This window comes from Pristis pectinata, chromosome 30, assembly GCF_009764475.1.
Source record: "Pristis pectinata isolate sPriPec2 chromosome 30, sPriPec2.1.pri, whole genome shotgun sequence".
Classification (NCBI taxonomy): domain Eukaryota; kingdom Metazoa; phylum Chordata; class Chondrichthyes; order Rhinopristiformes; family Pristidae; genus Pristis; species Pristis pectinata.
This window is the reverse complement of record NC_067434.1, coordinates 27,376,035-27,394,218: the sequence shown is the minus strand read 5'-3', so window position 1 is coordinate 27,394,218 and position 18,184 is coordinate 27,376,035. Positions and strand designations below refer to the sequence as shown.

The 18,184-nt window shown below is 43.1% G+C and overlaps 1 protein-coding gene across 1 annotated transcript in view; it reads left to right on the top strand.

The window, feature by feature from the left end:
- The window catches only part of LOC127584625 (vinculin-like), a 158,348-nt gene that overhangs the window by 38,538 nt on the left and 101,626 nt on the right, over positions 1–18,184 (top strand). The window contains 1 exon segment of the mRNA XM_052041443.1: positions 11,285–11,355. Within this exon segment, the coding sequence (XP_051897403.1) occupies positions 11,285–11,355 (71 nt within the window).

Genomic DNA, 18,184 nt, shown 5'->3' with positions numbered 1-18,184 from the left:
CCATCTGTCATTGCCCTAGCCAGCTTACCAGCTGATTGATATTATTCTGTAACCTAAGGCTACCCTCTATCGACAACACCAGCTATTTTTGTGTCATCAACAAACATTCCAATCATGCCTCCTGCATTCACATCCAAGTCGTTATAAATATTGCGAAAAGTAAAGGTCCCAGCACAGATCTCTGTGGTACACTGCTGGTCACAGGCTTCCAATCACAAAAGCAAATTTCTGTCTTATTTTGTATGCTGTTTGACGTAACTGAACATCCCTGATGGTCACCATATATTTGTGCGTCAAGTGGAATGGAAGTGCTTACAACAATTTTGACGCATGATCTTCTGTTTCAACCTGAAAATGGCACTGTCAATCCAAACATTTGGATGCCCCATTTGTCAATTGATAGTGATTTGTTTGGCGGTACAAAACCTAATCTGTCCAGGACCTTCTCTGAAAGCATGTGCACTGAGCTAATTTTATGGTGTTGGTGTACAGTTGTGAGTTGTATCAGTTTGCTAACTTTTTTTCTGGATGTTTTGAGCAAATATTTAAAGACCTCTGAAGACACGAGACTGCAGTTGCTGAAATCTGGAACAACAAGCAATCTGCTGGAGGAACTCAGTGGGTTAAGCAGCATCTGTGGGAGGAAAGGAATTGTCGATGATTTAGGTCGAAACCTTGCATCAGTCCTGATGCAGAGAATTTTTTTCCTCCCACAGATGCTGCTCAATCTGCCGAATTCCTCCAGCAGATTGTCTGTTGCACCAGATTCCAGCATCTGCAGTCTCTTGTGTGTATAGCACGTTGTCGTGTTTATTCCTCTCTTGTACACTAAATTCCCCATGCTGTCACTGAAAATGCCACTTCCACCCCCATGCTATATTCTCTATTTCCCATACCACTGCTGAACTCTTACCTGTATCTAGTTACTACTTGACTGCTTGGATATCCATCTCACCACAATCTTATGCTATACTATGTACACATTACGTATCTCTATTTAGACACATTTGTCCTTTCCACTTGTCTTGACAAGCTTCTATCCATGTTTGCAAACTTTACTGTGCCTTCTACTTCCTTAAGTCTGCAGCCTTCTCCATTCCTACGTCACGTGCCTTGCTTTTGTTCTCGTCTAAAGTCTTGTCTCCTGGATGTTTTTACCTTTAGTTCTTGCTCTCCCATGCCATTGGTGGCAAGATTTTAATTCTTTTAACTTTCAGCCTGCATCTCAAAGCTTTAAAAAGCCATCTTTACAGCCCTGCTGTTGATCATTTCTCAAACCTTAATGCATCTGGGCCTCCTTTGTGAGGTTTCAGCAATGAAGACCTTACAGAAGTTGTTAATGATACTGGTCCAATGATCCATGATTGAATGCACACAGAGAATTTGTCCATTTACAATTCATCAACCACGATATAGGCAAGTACTGAAGAAACTTTGGGCTGCACTCAGAAGTTGCTTACAGAGTGAAATAAATGTTTGTATGAGGACTAGCAATTTGATATTTGCAGACTGAAAATTAATTTGTATTACTTTGTGGTATACTATTTCAAAAGAACTGGTATGTTGTTGTATCGCATGGTGTTACCCAGGAAGAATGACTGGAATGCTGAAGGTCTATTTAATGTATAAACATTAAAATTTGAACTCATCTGCCTTGCTATATTCCTATTGCTTGTTAAATGCCTTCATATTCATAATGGAAGTGCTGTTTTCATTTGAATATTTGTGGCTGAATAAAAATGAAATGTTTGTTCCCTGTTCCATTTTCTGAATTGTAATTTGACACCATAATGAAGACATTTTTTTCTCTTCAAGTTTTCTCTTCATCTGACTTTTTCTTTCATCAAACTCTTGATGTTATGACAGTTACCTGATTTTGTTGAGAAATGAGGTCAAAGAATAGGTTTAAAAACCAACAGAAGGCAATTAAAAAAGCAATAAGGGGAGAAAAGATGAAATATGAAGGTAAGCTAGCCAATAATATAATAGGATACCAGAAGTTTTTTTCAGATATATAAAGAGAGGCAAGAGTGGACATTGGACCGCTGGAAAACGATGCTGGAGAAGTAGTAATGGGGAACAAAGAAATGGCGGATGAACTGAATAAGTATTTTGCGTCAGTCTTCACTGTGGAAGACACTGGCAACGTGCCAGAAATTCGAGAGAGTCAGGGGGCAGGAGTGAGTGTAGTCGCCATTACTAAGGAGAAGATGCTTGGGAAACTGAAAGGTCTGAAGGTAGATAAGTCACCCAGACTGGATGGACTACATCCCAGGGTTCTGAAAGAGGTAGTTGAAGAGATTGTGGTGGCATTAGTAGTGATCTTTCAAGGATCACTAGAGCCAGGATTGGTTCCAGATGACTGGAAAATCGCAAATGTCACTCCACTCCTAAAGTAGGGAGGGAGGCAAAAGACAGGAAGTGATAGGCCAGTTAGCCTGACTTCAGTGGTTGGTAAGATGTTAGAGTCCTTTATTGAGGATGAGGTTTTGGGGTACTTGGAAGCTTATGATAAAATGGACTGAAATCAGCATGGTTTCATTAAAGGGAGAGCTTGCCTGACGAATCTGTTGGAATTCTTTGAGGAAGTAACAGGCAGGATAGACGAAGGAGAGTCAGTGGATGTTGTTTACTTGGATTTTCACAATGCCTTTGACAGGGTGCTGCACATGGGGCTTCTGAACAAGATGGGAGCCCATGGTATTAAAGGAAAGATAATAGCATGGATAGAAGATTGGCTGACTGGCATAAAGGGGGCCTTTTCTGGTTGGCTGCCAGTGACTAGTGGTGTTCCTCAGAGGTCTGTGTTCAGTCGCTACTTTTCTTGTTATATGTTAATGATCTGGATGACAGAATTGATGACTTTGTGGCCAGGTTTGCGGATGATACAAAGATAGATGGAGGGGCATTTATTGTTGAGGAAGCAGAGAGTCTGCAGAAGGACTTGGACAAGTTGGGAGAATGGGCAAAGAAGTGGCAGATGGAATAAAATGTAGGGAAGTGTATGGTCATCCACTTTGGTAGAAGGAATAAAGGCATAGACTATTTTCTAAATGGGGAGAGAATTCAGAAATTGGAGGTGCAAAGTGACTTGGGAGTCTGAATGCAGAATTCCCTAAAGGTTAACTTGCAGGTTGAGTCAGTAATAAGGAAGGCAAATGCATTAATTTTGAGAGGACTAGAATATATAAGCAAGGATGTAATGCTGAGGCTTCATAAGGCTCTGGTCAGACCATATTTAGAACATGGAATATGGAATGGAACAGTACAGCACAGGAACAGGCCCTTCGGCCCACAATGTTGTGCTGAACCAATTACATTAGTAATAAAATATCCAACTAAACTAATCCCTTCTGCCTAGACAATGTCCATACCCTTCCATTCTCTACACATTCATGTGCCTATCTAAAAGCCTCTTAAACACCACTATTGTCCCTGCCTCCACCACCACCCTAGGCAGTGCATTCCAGGCACCCACCACTCTGTGTGTTTTAAAAAAAACAACAGCTTGCCCCGCACACCTCCTTTGAACTCCCACCCCCCCCCCCCCCCACCTTAAATGCATGGTCTCTGGTATTAGACATCTCAACCCTGGGGAAAAGACTGGCTGTCTACTCTATCTATGCCTCTACTAATCTTATAAGTCTCTATCAGATCTCCCCTCAGCCTCTGCCACTCCAGAAAAAACAACCCAAGTTTGTCCAACCTATCCTCATAGCACATGCCCTCTAATCCAGGGAGCATCTCGGTAAACTTCCTCTGCACCCTCTCCAAAGCCTCAACATCCTCTCTATGATGGGGCAACCAGAACTGAATGCAATACTCCAGATGCAGCCTAACTAAAGTTTTATAAAGCTGCAGCATAACTTCCTGACTCTTGAACTCAGTGCCTCGACTAGTGAAGGCAAGCGTGCCATTTGTGTTCTTTACCACCCTATCAACCTGTAGCTGCTTTCAGGGAGCTATGAACTTGGACCCCAAGATCCCTCTGCTCATCAATACTGTTAAGGGTCTTGCCATTAACGGTGTACTGTCTCTTTGCATTTGGTCCCCCAAGATGCCACACTTCACACTTGGCCAGGTTGAACTCCATCTGCCATTTCTCTGACCATATCTGCAATTGATCGCTATCCCATTGTATCCTTTGCCAGTGTTCTTCACTATTCACAACACTACCAATCTCCATATCATCTGCAAATTTACTAACCCACCCATGTACATTTTCATCCAGGTCATTTATAAACGTCACAAACAGCAGAGGTCCCAGGACGGATCCCTGAGGAACGCCACTCGTCACAGACCTCCAGCTAGAATAAGACCCATCGACCACTACCCTGTCTTCTACAGGCAAGCCAGTTCTGAGTCTAAATGGCCAATTCACCTCAGATCCCATGCATCTTAATCTTCTGGATGAGCCTCCCATGAGGGACCTTGTCAAATGCCTTACTAAAATCCACGTAGACAACAGCCATGGTTCTACCTTCATCAATCATCCTTGTCACCTCGTCAAAAAACTCATTCAAGTTAGTAAGGCACGACATGCCCTGCATGAAGCCATGCTGACTGCCCCCAATTAGGCTATGGTTTTCCAAATGCTCATTAATCCTATCCCTAAGTATCCTCTCCAGTAACTTACCTACCACTGACATGAGACTCACTGGTCTATAGTTACCAGGATTATCCCTGTTTCCCTTCTTGAATAATGGAACAATATTAACTACTTGCCAGTCCTCTGGGATGTCACCTGTGGCTGGACAGGACATGAAGATATTGGTCAAAGCCCCAGCAATCTCATCTCTTGCCTCTCTCAATAACCTGGGGTAAATCCCCTCAGGCCCTGGGGACTTATCCACCTTAAAGCTCTTTAAAAGACCTGACACTACCTCTCTCTTTATCTTGAAATGCCCTTGCATATTGGCATGCTCCATACTGATCTCCCTGTCCTCCACGTCCTTCTCCTTGGTAAATACTGATGCAAAGTACTCATTTAGGACCTCTCCCACATCCTCTGCCTCGAGGCACATGCTCCCTCCTTGATCCTTGAGTGGTCCTACTGTCTCCTTGGTTATCCTCTTGCTCTTAACATATGTATAGATTGCCTTGGGATTCCCTTCTTGAGTTCCTTCCTGGCTTCTTTATAATCCTCAAATGCTCTGTTTGATCCTAGCTTCCTAAGCTTTACATACTTTTCCTTGTTCTTCATGACTAAATTCACCACCTCTCTTGATATCCAAGGTTCTCTTACCCTGCCATTCTTGTTCATCCTTCTTACTGGAACATACCTGTCCTGTGCTCTCTGCAGTTGGTCTTTAAACACCTTCTACATGTCAGATGTGGACTTGCCCAAAAACAGCTGTTCCCAATTAATTCTCCCTCGTTCCTGCCTAATACTCCTGTAATTTGTCCTACTCCAAATTAATACTCTCCTGCAAGGTCCATACTTATCCTTTATCTACAGCTATCTTAAAACTTAAGAAGCTGTGGCCACTTTCCCTCACTGTTCACCTATTGAAAGGTCAGTCACCTGGCTGGGCTCGTTTACCCAACACCAGGTCCAGTATAGCCCTTCCTCTCAATCGACAATCAACATATTTAAGAAACCCTCCTGGATGCACCGAACATATTCTGCCCCGTCTAAACCTCTTGCACGAAGGAAGTCCCAGTTTGTATTAGGGAAGTTGAAGTCCCCCACGACAACAACCCGGTTAGTTTGACGCCTTTCCCTCGTCTGCCTGCATATCTGTTCCTCGATATCCCGGTGGCTGTTGGGGAGGGGGGGGGGGGTGTTGGTCTGTAGTATAATCCCATCAGAGTGATTGCACCTTCCTTATTTTTGAGTTCTACCCATATAGACTCAGTAGATGAGCCCTCTATTAAGTGCAAGTCCCCGCCCTCCCCCTCTTTTACCTCCCCCTCTATCTTTTCTAAAACATCGAAACCCTGGAATATTAAGCACCCATTCCTGTCCCCCTCTCAATCAAGTCTGTTATGGCCACAACATCATAATTCCATGTACTGATCCATGCTGTAAGTATTGTGAGCAGTTTTGGGCCCCATATCTAAGGAAGGATGTGCTGGTTTTGGAGAGGGTCCAGAGGAGGTTTACGAGAACGATCCTGGGTGTGAATGGATTAACATATGAGAAGCGTTTGATGGCTCTGGCTTGTATTCACTGGAGCTTAGAAGAATGAAGGTTGATCTCATTGAAACCTACTGAATATAGAAAGGCCGGGATGGAGTGGATGTGGAGCAGATGTTTCCAGTAGTGTGAGAGTCTAGCACCAGAGGGCACAGCCTCAGAATAAAAGGACATCCCTTTTGAACTGAGATGAGGAGAAAGTTCTTTAGCCAGAAGGTGGTGAATCTGTGGAATACATTGACACAGATGGCTGTGGAGGCCAAGTCATTGGGTATACTTAAAGCAAAGGTTGGTAGGTTCTTGATTAGTAAGGCGTCCAAGGTTATGGGGAGAAGGCAGGAGAATGGGGTTGAGAGGGAGAAATAAATCAGCCATGATCGAATGGTGGAGTAGACTTGATGGGCTGAACAGCTTAATTCTGCTCCTTTGTCTTATGCCTTATGGACTTTACCTTAAAAACTTTGAAACTTGGATGGTAACAACTTCTCTGTCTCATAATTTACTTATTATCTTAAATATGCTGTGGCACAGATCTTTGGGGAATTTGGGTTATAACATGTTATTTATTAGGCTTCATTGTTATTACTTGGTTTGACTAACATTCTTTTCAGGAATATTTCAAGAAGTTGATTGTTGCTGCAACACCAATATGGTGTTTAACCCAGAATCAAGAGAGGATAAAGAGTTCTGGAAACAATTTGTTACATTTATTGAGGTGACTTGTTTGTAATTTCCCAACTTGTATTGGTTTATTATTGTCACTTGTACCAAGGTACAGTGAAAACTTGTCTTGCATACTGATTGTACAGGTCAGTTCATTACACAGCGCAGTTACATTGAGATAGTACAGAGTGCATTGATGTAGTACAGGTAAAAACAATAACAGTACAGAGTAAAGTGTTACAGCGACAGAGAAAGTGCAGTGCAATAAGGTGCAAGGTCACAACAAGGAAGATCATGAGGTCATAGTTCATGTCATTGTGTAAGGGAACCATTCAGTAGTCTCATCACAGTGGGTTAGAAGCTGTCCTTAAGTCTGGTGGTACGTGCCCTCAGGGTCCTGTATCTTCAACCCGATGGAAGAGGAGAGAAGAGAGAATGTCCTGGGTGGGGTCTTTGATTATGCTGGCTGCTTCGCTAAGACAATGAGAGGTAAAGACAGAGTCCAAGGAGGGGAGGCTGGTGTCCGTGATGCGCTGGGCTGTGTCCACAACTCTCTGCAGTTTCTTGCGGTCCTGGGCAGAGCTGTTGCCATACCAAGCTGTGATACATCCAGGTAGGATGCTTTCTATGGTACATCAGTAAAAGTTGGTGAGAGTCAAAGGGGACAATCCAAATTTCTTTAGCCTCCTGAGGAAGTAGAGGCGCTGGTGAGCTTTCTTGGCTGTGGCATCTATGTGATTTGACCAGGGCAGGCTGTTGGTGATGTTCACTCCCAGGAACTTGAAGCTGTCAACCCTCTCGACCTCAGCGCCGTTGATGTAGACGGGTGCATGTACACCGCCCTTTCCTGAAGTCAATGACCAGCTCTTTTGTTGACATTGAGGGAAAGTTGCTGTCATGACATCATTCCACTAAGCTCCCTATCTCCTTCCTGTACTCCCAACTCATCACTGTTTGAGATACGGCCTGCAACGGTGGTATCATCTCCAAACTTGTAGATGGAGTTAAAGCAGAATCTGGCCACACAGTCATGAGTGTATAGGGAGTGGAGTAGAAGGCTGAGGACGCAGCCTTGTGGGGCACCAGTGTTGAGAATAATCATGCCGGAGATATTGCTGCCTATCCTCACTGATTGCGGTCTGTTTGTTAGAAAGTCAAGGATCCAGTTACAGAGGGAGGTGTTGAGTCCTAGGTCTCGGAGTTTGGTGACGAGCTTGCTTGGGATTAATGTATTGAAGGCAGAGCTGTAGTCAATAAACAATAGCCTAACGTAGGTGTCTTACTGTCCAGCTGCTCCAGAGCTGAGTGTAGGGCCAAAGAGATGGCATCCGCTGTGGACCTGTTTCGGCGATAGGTGAATTGCAGTGGGTCGAGATTGTCTGGGAGGCTGGAGTTGATGCATGCCATGATCACACACGGCACGGTAGTGCAGCAGTTAGCGCGACACTATTACAGTGCTAGCGATCAGGGTTCGATTCCCGTCACTGTCTGTAAGGAGTTTGTACGTTCTCCCGTGTCTGCGTGGGTTTCCTCCGGGTGCTCCGGTTTCCTCCCACATTTCAAAGATGTATGGTAGGTCAATTTGGGGGTTTAAAATGGGTGGTGCGGACTCATTGGGCCGGAAGGGCCTAGTTACCACGCTGTAAATGAAATTTTTTTAAAAATGACCAACCGGTGTGGCTCTGTTTAATTTGATGATACTGGCAAAATATTATTTCAACCTTCATTTAACTTGAAATCACAAGAATTGTTATTGTACATAAACTTCAGTTTGCTGTATTAACACTATAAAATTTTCATTCCTGTTATTTCAAACTTAATGTTGAATTGGTGGCATTTAAGAGAAAGCATTACTACATTGTAATAGTAATAACTTAGTATTTGAATGCTTGGTTTTTAAAAGAAAAAATGAGAAAATAATTGGTGACAGAAAGAATAACTTTAAAAAAATCTATTAAACTACTGATCAGGCAAATGTCACAGTGGCAGTTAGAGAGGACATCCTGGAGGTCTCATTCAGTGAGGCAATATGGGTAGAGCTCAGGAACAATGCACAAAATGCTGGAGGTACTCATTGGGTCAGGCAGCATCTATGGAGGTAAATGGACAGTGGACACTTTGGGTTGAGAACCTTCATCTGGACTGAAAAATAGAGGGAGGTAGCCAGTATTAAAAGGTGGCGAGAAGGGGTGGAGCAAGAGCTGGCAGGTGACAGGAGGATCCAGGTGACTGGAGTGATAGGCAGAGGGGGGGGAGAGTGGGAATGGCTTCAGAAGCTGGAAGGTGAGAGATGGAAGTTACAGTGGGGTGAAGATGATGGAATCTGATGGAGGAAGACAGAGCATGGAATAGAGGGAGGAAGGTGGAGAATGGGAGGGGAAAGAGAGGGAGCCAGGTGGATCAGGAAGAGATAGAAAAGGCAAAGAAGGAAAGCAGTTCCCGGAAGTTGGAGAATTCACTGTTCATGCCACCAGGTTGCAGAATACCCAGGTGGAATATGAGGTCCTGTTCCTCTAATTTGCATTTAATCTCACCTTGGCAGTAGAGAAGGTCAAGGACAGGCATGTCAGTGTGGGAATGGGAAGGAGGATTAAAAAGGCTTGCAACTGGGAGATCCGGATAGCCACGGTGGATGGAGGGAAGGTGTTCAGCAAAGCACTGGGGTTATACTCTAGACCTCCCAATAGTCAGTGAGCGATAGAGGAACAGATATGGAAAGATGTAAAAGCGACAGGGTATTTTGGTGGTGGGGGTGGGGGGTGCGGTGGAGTGCTAAATTGGGGAAGGGCTTATTAGGCAGGAGCTGGAGATTAGATGGGGTGTACTTTTATGGGGCAAGTCCACCTCTGATGTGTGGGAGTTGTTTAAAGGCAGCTGATTGGAAGTCAGGACCAACATCTTCCTGTGAAGAAGAAAGACGAGGATGGCAAGGTTCAGGAACCTTGGGTGATAAGAGAGATTGTAAATTTGGTCAAAATAAAAAGGACACATACACAAGTTTTAGGAAGCTGAAATTGGACAGGGTCTTTGAGGAATGTAAAGTAATCAGGAGGGTTAAAGGGAGCCATGAAGTGTCCTTGGTGAGCAGGATTAAAGAGTATCTAAAGGTGTTTTATTTATACATAAAAAGCAAGGGGTAACTAGGGTGAGGGTAGGACTACTGAAGGACAAAGGAGGGAATTTGTGCTGGAGCCAAAGGAAATAGGTGAGATACAAAACAAAAATTTCGCATTGGTATTTACTAAGGAGAAGGACCTGGAGGATAGCCAGATCAAGGAGGGGTATGCTGATATTCTTGGCATGTTTATATTAAGCAGGAGGTGGTGCTGGGTCTCTTGAAATGTCCCCAGGGGCTGATGTGATCTATCCTAGATTATAGAGCGAGGAGATCACTGTAGCCTTGACGGACACCTTGGTATCTTCTGTCGTCGCAGGTGAAGTCCCCGAGCACTGGAGAATAGCCAATGTTGTTTAAGAAGGGCAGTGGATATAAACCAGGAAATTATAGGTCAGCGAGCCATGGATCACTGGTGGGGAATTGTTGAAGATCCTTAGGGATAGGATCTACTTGCATTGGAAAAGCATGATTTTATTGGGGTTACTCACCATTGCTTTATCCAGGGGAGGTCATGTCTTACGAACTTTTTCTCAAGATGGAATGTCAAATACTAAAGGCCATAACTTTAAGATGAGAGCGGGGAAATTTAGAGGAGATTTGAGGCAAGTTTTTTTTTTACACAGTGGTAGGTGCCTGAACACAGCCAGGAGAAGTGATGGAAGCAGAGACGATAGCAACATTTAAGGGATAGCAACAGACAGGGAATAGAGGGTTTATAAACCACATACAGGCAGATGTGCAGTTGGGTTAGGGTTAGGGTTAGATTTAGTCGCACAGATGTGGGCTGAAGGGCCTGTTCCTATGCTGTACTGTTGTATGTTCTGTGTTATACCCCTTGCCCATTTCTGATTTAGCTGGAAGTGCCTTAAGTTCTTGCTTCTGTCATCTTAATTAAAGTTCTGACATCTTAATTGAAGTCTCTAACCCAATAAAATCTTAAATCTGTAGCTTTCATGCTGTTAAAAATGGGAGCATGGGTTATAGCAAAATAGTCTCAAGTGCAGTATTTTTCTTACTCCCTCGCCAGTTCATTCACTCACACATACACACGCGCATACTATCTGCAAGCTCATTTTCTTACTACATTTATTTTTCCTAGGTATTATATATAATGGGCTTTTCGCTTACCCAGCCTGTGGATTTGGTATTTTTCCTTGTCGATAGAGCTTTAGATAGTCAGGATATTGACAATGGATAGATTTTGAAATAAAAGGGTCAATATGATTGTAGACAGGTTGGTTTGCTAAGGTGTGCCTGAAATTATAAATTGTCTTTATGAATGTTAAAATATTATATTTGGGCTGTTGAGATTACACATGGTGATAAGTGCATGCTGAATGTAAGTGTCTATATATTAATTTCAGGTTGGGAAAGAGACTGTACAGACTACTGAAGACCAGGTTATGAAGAGGGATATGCCACCAGCCTTCATTAAGTAAGTGTGGGTTTACATTCATTCGAAGGAAGTTTGCAGAATAACTGCTTATCTGTAATTTCAGTTATACAAATATGCTTTTATTAATAGGTCTTGTTCTTGTTATAGTTTGAACTGTTATTGGACTTTTTTCCACACTGGGAAATGGTTGTAGATTTTTCCATGAATTATATTGTTTCTACTTTATCCCAAGCATTTTTTTTCCCAGTATGGTGGCTCCCTGGGTTACAAATGACCTGATTTATGGAAATCCGACTTTACGCAAATTCTCCCTTTCTTTTCAAGCATTTCAAGCTAGTAATATATTACTGGATACAGTATATATTCCATTAGTTTAATTATGAATAGGGTTAGGGTGATTATTCAGTGAAATGAAAGGATTATAACAAGTGTATGTAGAATGATAAAAATGGGTAGCTGTAGAAAATAGATATTTCTGTTTACAGACAATTCTCAGGAACGGAACCCTTGTGTTGCCCAGAGACTGCATGTAGTTTTCTTTTCTCTGCCCCAAATCCTTCACAGGCAGTATTCTATGTAGCCTGATAACAGAAGTCAATTATAGTTCCAGTATGTTTGAGCATTGTATAAAGCAACTTGTTTAACCAAGAGCCACTGGTGAGAGTGCCTTGGGTATGATCACACTGATGGTGACCTGTCACCTGACTTGCAGAATATTATCTTTTATTTTTGACCTTGGAAAACCTTTTAATAGAATCTAATTTGCAATTTTGTCTAAATTTCATCTGTTCCATCTATTTTATACAGAGCCAAATAAACTTGTACTTATTTAATGCCTTTCAAGGCTGCTTAGGTACTGTATGGCTGGAGTGGGAATGGAGCAAGATTCAAGTAACCCAGATAGTATTGAAAAAATAGAGATGTTAAGGGTTTTGAAGGGAAAGAATAAGGTATCAGCATAATGAGGTGCAGAATTAAAAACAAAAGGCCAGCTCAAAGTTGTATACTAGTGAAGGGAAGAAAAATTTGCTCTGGTCCATAAATGAAAAAGGATGTGGATAGCAGAGCTGCATAGGTTGTATCTATCAGTTAGCATATTTAAAAGCAGGACTTTTAAAATCATTATCCTGATATGAAGACCAACGGACTGCAAAGGGCAAGAACTACAGATCAAAATGTGTTACATAAGAACATAAGAAATAGGAGCAGGAGGAGGCCATTTGGCCCGTAGAGCCTGCTCTGCCATTCATAGAATCATAGAATTGCAGAACCAGTACGGCACAATACAGGCCCTTCGGCCCACAATGTTGTGCCGACCTTTAAACCCTCGCCTAAGACTATCTAACCCCTTCCTCTCACATATCCCCTATTTTAATTCCTCCATATGCTTATCTAGCAATCTCTTGAATTTGACCAAAGTACCTGCCTCCATCACCGTCCCAGGCAGCACATTCCATGCCCCAACCACTCTCTGGGTAAAAAAACCTCCCTCTGATGTTTCCCTTGAACTTCCCACCCATTACTTTAAAGCCTTGCCCTCTTGCATTGAGCATTGGTGCCCTGGGAAAGAAAGCACTGGCTGTCTACTCTATCTATTCCTCTTATTATTTCTATAAGATCATGGCTGATCTGTCCATGGACTCAGATCTACCTACTTGTCTTTTCCCATATTCCTTAATTTCCCCTACTGTGCAAAAATCTATCTAACTGTGTTTTAAATATATTTAATGAGGTAGCCTCCACTGCTTCCCTGGGCAGAGGATTCCACAGATTCACTACTCTCTGGGAAAAGCAGTTTCTCTTCATCTCTGTCCTAAATCTACTCCCCCGAATTCTGAGGCTATGTACCCTCGTTCTAGTCTCACCTTCCAGTGGAAACAACCTTCCTGCCTGTATCTTATCTATCCCTTTCATAATTTTATATATTTCCATAAGATCCCCTCTCATTCTTCTGAATTCCAGCGAGTATAGTCCCAGACAACTCAATCCCTCCTCATAGGCTAATCCTCTCAAGCAGCATGTGAGTGGCAATATTTTGGATGAGCAAAGGTATAGAGTCAGTATTACAGCACAGAAATGAGCCCTTCAGTCCACTATGTCCATGCTGACCTTTTTAGCCATCTGCACTAATTAGATTAAAGACATGGCCTACCTACAGAAGGCATCTAAAAACTAGAAAAGAGATACCACCAGCATTGTCTCCACAGAATTATCCAAATCCACTGGCTAGATAAGGGAACCAACATTCAAGTCCTCTCCCACCACCTTATTCATGTACCTGATACCAGACTCTAGAAGTGGGTACTGTACTGTTAGCTCCATCGCTGCAAGAGATTACTAGGAGGATAGAGGAAGTGGTTCAAGGATGTTCTCAAGCACTCCTTGACAAAAAGGTAACATCTTCACCAACTTATGGCCCATGATTGCTCAAAATGGAGGAGGAGTATTTGGGTCAGGATTTAGAACCTTGGGACTCTTCAGGAGAACATGGAGTAAAAAAAAAGCAGGAGGAGTGCAGCACGGTCCAAAACTACATATCAGCCTGTTCCATCAATCGCCGCCTGCTTCACCTGTTGTAGGGTTCACAGATCTTACACAGGCTTCTTCAGCTTGTTAAAAAAACCCACAGAATTGAAGCGGAAGGAAGTCACAATCGATCCCAAGGGACTGCTTGAGGAGAACAAGAGGAGAAGACAGTTTGCAGATGATCAGCATTGTTACTTTTCCCCATGACATGTTGCTGCCTGACATTGTGCGTCTCCCAGTTGTTACCAGAAAAATTGAGTTGACGGTTTTCCAGTAGCTCTCATTGCTTTTTAGAAATCAAACCTCTAACTGATATTGCATTTATGGATTTGTTTTTATTCAGGATATTCAACTTTGCAATCAATCTGCTTCCAAATAAGTTTTGTATTGGATGTAATAGTATGCTTTAACTGTCGTACAGTGTTGTGCTTGGTTAATTGATTATGGTCATTCTGAACTTCAGCCACAATTTGCTTAAAAAGGTTCACATTTGAAATAGTGGAACCACGTCGGGACCAATGACGTGGATAGGAAAGAGGAGGAGGTCCTGCAAAGAGAGTTTAGAGAATTAGGTACAAAGTTGAAGGATAGGACCTCCAAGGTTGCAATCTCAGGATTGCTACCAGTGCCACGAGCTAATGCGGCTAGAAATAGGAGGATCGTGCAGCTAAATACATGGCTAAGGAATTAGTGCAGGAGGGAGGGCTTCATGTTTCTAGACAATTGGGCTTTGTTCCAGGGAAGGTGGGACCTGTTCCGACGGGATGGCTTGCACCTGAACTGGAGGGGGACTAACATTCTTGCGGGTAGGTTTGCTAGTGCTGCTCCGGGGGGTTTCAACTAGATTTGCAGGGGGAGGGGAACCAGAGTGTTAGAACAGATAGTGAGGTGGAGGAGGAAAAAAGGTCATGCGAGGACTGCAGGTATCAACAGAAGTCAAAGGTTTGTACGTGATAGAAATGTTCTCAGGTGCATCTATTTCAATGCAAGAAGTATTGTAGGTAAAGCAGATGAGCTTAGGGCGTGGATTGGCACATGGGATTACGACATTATTGTTATTAGTGAGACTTGGATGCAGGAAGGGTAGGACTGGCAGCTTAATGTTCCGGGGTTCTGTTGTTTCAGATATGATAGGAAGAGGGATGAAAAGGGGGCAGAGTGGCATTACTAGTCAGCGAAAATATCACAGCTGTGCGTAGACAAACAGGCCGGCGAACTCGTCTACAGAGGATAATTGGGTGGAGCTGAGGAACGGGAAAGCTGTGACCACACTAATAGGGTTGTATTATAGACCGCCAAATAGTCAGAGAGAATTGGAGGAACAAATCTGTAGAGAGGTAGCAGACCGATGCAAGGAACAGGAAGTTGAAATAGTAGGGGATTTTAACTTTCCACATATTGACTGAGACTCCCACACTGTGAAAGGGCTGGATGGCTTTGAGTTTGCCAAATGTGTTCAGGAAAGTTTTCTAAATGAATATATAGAGGTACTGATGAGAGGGAATCCAATACTTGATCACTTATTAGGTAATCAGACAGGTCAGGCGACAGAAGTATTTGTAGGTGAGCATTTTGGGTCCAGTGACCATAATGTCATTAGTTTCAAGTTAATTATGGATAAGGACAGGTCTGGTCGTAGAGTTGATGTTCTAAATTTAAGATAGGCCTATTCTTTGGAATGAGAAAGGATCTAGGAAGAGTGGATTGGGATAAGTTGTTTTCTGGCAAGGATGTGTTTACTAAGTGAAAGGCCTTCAAAGGTGAAATTTTGAGAGTGCAGAATTTGTATGTTCCTGCAAGGATTAAAGGCAAAGTTAACAAGCATAGGGAACCTTGGTTTTCAAGGGATATTGGCGACCTGATTAAGAAAAAGAAAGAGGTGTATCAGCAGGTATAGGCAACTAGGAACAAATGAGGTACTTGAAGAGTACAGAAAATGTAAGAAAATATGAAAAAGGGAAATCAGGAAGGCAAAAAGAAGACATGAGGTTGCTTTGACAGATAATGTGAAGGTAAACCTGAAGGGTTTCTACAAGTATATTAAGAGTAAAAGGATAGTAAGGGACAAAATTGGTCCCCTAGAAGATCAGAGTGGTCGTCTATGTGTGGAGCCTCAGGAGATGGGGGCGATATTAAATAGTTATTTTGCATCAGTATTTACTCAGGAAACTGGCATAGTGTATATGGAAGGAAGGGAAACGAGCAATAGTGTCATGGAACATATAGGAGATTAAAAAGGAGGAGGTGCTTGCTGCTTTACAGCGAATAAAGGTAGATAAATCCCCGGGCCTGATAAGATATTTCCTCGGACATTGAGAGAGACTAGTGTAGAAATTGCAGGGGTCCCTGGCAGATATATTTAGAATGTCCTTAGCCACGGGTGCTGGTGCCGGAGGACTGGAGGGTAGCTCATGTTGTTCCATTGTTTAAAAAAGGATCTAAAAGTAAACCAGGTAATTACAGGCCAGTGAGCCTGACATCAGTAGTAGGTAAATTATTGGAAGGTGTTCTGAGAGATCAGGCATACAAGTATTTGGACAGCCAAGGGCTGATTAAGGATAGTCAGCATGGCTTTGTGCGTGGTAGATCGTGTTTAACGAATCTTGTAGAGTTTTTCGAGGAGGTTACCGAGAAAGTAGATGAAGGAAAGGCTGTGGATGTTGTCTACATGGACTTTAGTAAGGCCTTTGACAAGGTCCCACATGGGAGGTTAGTTCAGAAGGTTCAGACACTAGGTATCCGTGGAGAGGTTGTAAACTGGATTCGAAATTGGCTGTGTGGGAGAAGACAGAGAGTGGTAGTGGATGATTGTTTCTCAGACTGGAGGCCTGTGACTAGTGGTGTGCCTCAGGCATCTGTGCTGGGTCCATTGTTGTTTGTTTTCTATATCAATGATCAAGATGATAATGTGGTAAATTGGATCAGCAAGTTTGCTGATGACACTAAGATTGGAGGCGTAGTGGACAGCAATGAAGGCTTTCAAAGCTTGCAGAGGGATCTGAACCGACTGGAAGAATGGGCCAGAAAATGGCAGATGGAATTTAATGCAGATAAGTGTGAGGTGTTGCATTTTGGAAGGACAAATCAAGGTAGGACATACACAGTAAATGGTAGGGTACTGAGGAGTGTGGAGGAACAAAGGGATCTGGGAGTTCAGATACATAATTCCCTGAAAGTGGTGTCGCAGGTAGACAGGGTTGTAAAGGAGACTTTTGGCATCCTGGCATTCATAAATCAAAGTATTGAGTACAGGAGTTGGGATGTTATTGTGAGGTGTATAAGACATTGGTGAGGCCAAATTTGGAGTATTGTGTGCAGTTCTGGTCACCTAACTATAGGAAGGATATTAGTAAGATTGAAAGAGTACAGAGGAGATTTACTAGAATGTTGCCGGGTCTTCAGGAGTTGAGTTACAGGGAAAGCTTGAACAGGTTAGGACTTTATTCCTTGGAGTGCAGACGAATGAGGGGAGATTTGATAGAGGTGTACAAAATTATGAGGGGTATAGACAGAGTTAATGTGAGTAGGCTCTTTCCACCTAGATTAGGAGAGATACGTACAAGAGGGACATGGCTTTAGGGTGAAAGGGGAAAAGTTTAGGGGAGACATTGGGGGGAACTTCTTCACTCAGAGTGGTGGGATATGGAACGGGCTGCCACCTGATGTAGTAAATGCGGGCTCACTCTTGTCTTAAGAATAAATTGGATAGATACATGGACGGGAGAGGTATGGAGGGTTATGGACTGGGTGCAGGTAAATGGGACTAGCGGAATACCGTTTTGGCACAGACTAGTAGGGCCGAATGGCCTGTTTTCTGTGCTGTTGTGTTCTATTGTTCTACTGTAATTTAGTGTAGATTGAAAGTAACATAGAATAATTAGAAGAGAATTGAAGGAAATAATTTTCACTCAGATTATAATGGGGGCCTAGAAATAACTGCCTGAAAGGATGATGGGGAAAGTCCTGCACTTACAACCTATTTGGAAATGAGATAAGACCCCCCCATGGTGTTAGAGTAAGGTACTAACATGGATAGAAAATTGGTTGACTGGCAAAAGGCAGATAGTGGGGATATAGGGGTCCTTTTCAGGATGGCTGGAGGTCTGCAGGGGTCAGTGTTGGGACCACAACTTTTCACTTTCTTCATTAATGAACTGGATGAAGGAACTAATGACATTGTGGCCAAGTTTGCAGATGATACCAAGATAGGTGGGGGGGGGGGGGGGGGGGTGGGTGGACAGGTAGTGTCGCGGAGGTAGGGAGTCTGCAGAAGGACTTGTACAGGTTATGAGAGTAGGCAAAGAAGTGGCAGATGGAGTACAGTGTAGGGAAGTGTGAGGCC